The sequence below is a fragment of the Austrofundulus limnaeus genome, unplaced genomic scaffold (genome assembly GCF_001266775.1).
Source record: "Austrofundulus limnaeus strain Quisiro unplaced genomic scaffold, Austrofundulus_limnaeus-1.0 Scaffold443, whole genome shotgun sequence".
Taxonomy (NCBI): Eukaryota; Metazoa; Chordata; class Actinopteri; order Cyprinodontiformes; family Rivulidae; genus Austrofundulus; species Austrofundulus limnaeus.
In genome coordinates, this window is record NW_013952845.1 from 160,415 (window position 1) to 164,353 (window position 3,939).

The 3,939-nt window shown below is 34.1% G+C and overlaps 1 protein-coding gene across 1 annotated transcript in view; it reads left to right on the forward strand.

Annotated features, from left to right (window-relative positions):
• Nucleotides 1-2,388: 2,388 nt before the first annotated feature.
• The window catches only part of LOC106529442 (alpha-1,6-mannosylglycoprotein 6-beta-N-acetylglucosaminyltransferase A), a gene marked incomplete in the record, with an annotated part of 25,845 nt that continues 24,294 nt past the window's right edge, over nucleotides 2,389-3,939 (forward strand). Inside the window, 2 exon segments of the mRNA XM_014024868.1 lie at nucleotides 2,389-2,518; nucleotides 3,558-3,662. Coding sequence (XP_013880322.1) covers nucleotides 3,570-3,662 — 93 coding nt within the window.

Consider the following 3,939-nt stretch of genomic DNA (forward strand, 5'->3'; position numbering starts at 1 on the left):
CACCTCTGTGGTTCTTCTGCTGTAAACATTACTTGGATCAATCGCTGCACTAAAAGCAGCGTCACACCACTTCACCTGGATCATTGATTGCATATCTGACAAAAAAAAMAAAMAAAAAAAAACAAAAAAAAAAAACAGGGCTGTAGTAATTTACTGCCATTCACAGAGTTACTGCTGCAGCTCCAAGAATTTCAGAGTAAACCAAACCTACTTCAGGGTACAGTAACATTAAACTGTAGAGTTGCAAGGTTTTACTCCTCATAAAATACAATTCTGTGCTCAGATAAAACTGCACAGTTAATTCTTCTTTTAAAAGGAACATTATGCTTTTTCTTACAGTGGTTAGATAAATAAATATTGGTGCAAAATTGCAAAAAATGTGTCATTTGAAAYGTAAAACATTGCAAAAACTGTCCATCTTACCAATTTTGAAAATCTTACATCCAGCAAAAAAGTCTTTTTGATCTTGTTTTGAGACTGATTTACTAAACAAGAACTGATTGTGTAAGAATAATAATCTTGTTTTCAGAATGTGTAAGATTATTTGTCTTGTTAGTCTGAAAATTTGACTCAAATTAAGTCAAAAATTCTATCAATGGAGTAAGAAATTTTTACTTGGTAAAATTCTTGAAATAAGGAAAAATTGAGTCAAATCAAGTATTTCAAGAATCTTACCAAGTAAAATTTTCTTACTCCATTGATAGAATTTTTTTACTCAATTTGAGTCAAATTTTCAGACTAACAAGACAAATAATCTTACACATTCTGAAAACAAGATGATTATTCTTACACAATCAGTTCTTGTTTAGTAAATCAGTCTCAAAACAAGATCAAAAAGACTTTTTGGCTGATTTAAGATTTTAAAACTTGGTTAGGTGGACATTTTTTGCAGTGTGATGGTTTAGTTATAAAAGCTAATCCATATAAAAAAAAATAAACACACAAACACACACACACAGTCCATTATTAGCATTACAAAAAACCTGTACTGTTCTGCCTCACTGATTGGTTTTACAAATGAAGTACGATGCCTAAGATTGGAAGCTGCTTGTTTTGGTTTCAGCTATTTATAAAAAAACACGTTGTACTTTACCTGTGAAACTAAATGAAATAACTTGATTAACCTGCTTCCAATGGTATCAAACTTAAGSGTTTACTTCTGCTGTGCTGCATTTTTCTTCTTGTAGTATTTGAGCAACATTTATACTTCCTCGTGATGCAATGCTTCCTCTTTCTGCAGCTGAAAACAGAAAGAAGCAGAGTCAGGGCCTCAGCCACAACAGGGATCTGTGGAGAAATAAGGATTTTAGAATTAAATAGTAAAGAAATGAACGGGCAAAGTTGTTCTCTGGTTTTGGTTAAGTGTGGGATGTAACTGTGAATAATGTCTCAAGAAAAGGATTTAATGAATTAATTAATTAATTAACAGACAAACCTGATTTATCTACAYGGTTTAACATGTGTTAGGCATTTTGGAACCAGGTGGAGCCACAAGTTCCTCTTTGACCTCGTCTCATTTCTTCATCTTTAAAGACAAACACTGATTGATGTTTAGAAACTGTTTGAATGTTGTTTTAATTGATGTTAAGTGCTTGAAAAATGTTGAAAATGTAAAACAGTTTGGAAGACAATGCTGTTTATTGTTAAATGTTTTAAAAAAAWTGTGTTTAACCGCATGGAGCTATGAAGCAGAACAGGTTGTTGAACCGGTTTCTTGGAGAAACGGACGACTGAACGTTTTCTGTTCTTTTGTTAAATATGCTCGCACCTAAGAAACCAGTCAGAGGAACTCTTTTTCTCATGTTATCAAGAGAACTGGGAGATATAATGACTGGAGAATAAATCATAGTTGGATCATTTTTGGTGCATGAGAAGGATTCACTTAAATCCTGAAGGTAAGGGTTGTTTTTCCCCCTTTTTGAGTCATGCTGTAAAAATATGTAAAAAGCTAAATTTACATCTTGAAACTTTCCAGTCACTGCTTAAACCAAACTAAACACAATGGATGGACACCAAATAAAAAAAAAACTACTGGTATTTACCAAAATACATTAAAACAATCCTAAACACTTCTGGGGAAATGTCTGGAAAAGAGAAAAAAAAAAAAGCCCAGCTGACTAAAACATGAAATGAACCGAAGCAAAAGTTACTTTCATTCTAACCAATGCTTGGCAAAGTAACTCCAAACAAATTTTAAATTTGTTATATTTTTAAAACCAAATTCATTTTTATACATCCCTTTTTTCCTCTCATCCTGTTCCTTTGAACATTAACTCATTAATCTCACAGTTTCCAGCTGTGAAGCCACTGATTGAGGCAAATCAAAGTGGCTCCTGAACAGAGTGGACAGCTTTTGGCCTGATTTGTTCCACGATCCTTTCGGACAGTGCACATGTTCTCAGCAAAGCAAAAAGACAAACTTATAAAGTGACACGCCGAAATGTGAAAAGAGGCTGTTAATCACCTGACAGACGAGACAGGACGGAGGAAGCAGCRGCAGCAGGAACATCCCTCCCAGGTCTAAAACATTTAACGTCAAGCTTGATTTGATTTATTAGGTAAATTCACCACTAGAAGCAAACAACTGGGACTTCGTGTCGCAGCTGATAAACACTTGATCTCATGAGTTTTGGTGTTCAGTAGTCCTAAAACTCCTCTGCCCTGCAGGTTTCAGTAATTCATCCACCACACCTGATCGAATCTCTTCAGACTGTTCAGAAATCACTGCGTTCAGATCAGGTGTGGTGGAGCAGGAGGACATGCAGGGTGGAGGCACTTCCCAGGTGAAAAAATATTATACTAAATATACTAAATCATAGCATACTTTAGTGTACTTGAAGCCACACTAATCATCAGTATACTTAAAGAGTGCTATTTTGAAACAACTAATTTAATACTAAATATACTTTAGTTGTATTTAAGTTGCACAAAAGCACAATTTTAAGTGTATTAAGCATACTTTTAAATACTAAAATGGAACAACTTCAAATATACTTAGTACACTTTAAGTGTAAACACTTAACATGTACTAAGTATATTTAAAGTTGTTAAATTTCAGGAATATGATCTATATATGATGTATACTGATGATTAGTGTGGCTTCTAGTACATTAAAGTACACTTAGTATAATATTTTTTCATCTGGGTTGGGAACTAGGATTGGACAAAAAATTAATAATTTAGCAGCAATGACTCGGGTTCAATTAACCAAACATTTTAGGGGTAAAATATAAGTTTGAAAACAATTTGAAACCACAGTTTAACTCGCACTGACCTGAAGCTTGTTTTGATTCATAATATATTTACAGATTATTGTAAAAACACACAAAAAATTAAATCCTCACAAATTGTATTTTTTGTCATCTTATATCCCAAGTCCTCTCCTTCCTTATTTTTGAGTTTGTTTTAAAATAGCAGAGGCCTTTAACTCCACACCCCCACCCCCGCAGGAAAAGCTTAACACTGATTGCTGCTTTGTTGTGTTTTATGGAAGCATTCCATTTAAATATATTTCTCTTTTCTTTATTAAAACATCCAACCTGCTGTCTAACCTGCAGCCCCTGTGAATCATGAGAAAACCAAAGCAAACCCTCATGAGGTTTCTGTTTGTGCTGCTGGGGATCTGTGTCCTGTGGTGTCTGAGCCTGCCTTATTTTATCCTGGTACGTATCCTCATCCACAGCCAACGGTTTTTAATAAAACAGTTTGTTATTGTTCATGCAGTGCAGTTACCGTTATGATTTGTATTCTTAATCTTTGCAAAAAAGGTAGTTGAATGTTTAATTTTTGTATTTTTTTGAAAGCGAATGCTAAATTATGCAGCTAATGTAGTCACATTGAGTTATTTTAACCCTCCTGTTGTCTTCGGGTCAAAATGACCCGCCACTGTGTTAAAAACCCCCAAAAAATCCCCTAAATGTTATTTTTTTAACTTGAGAT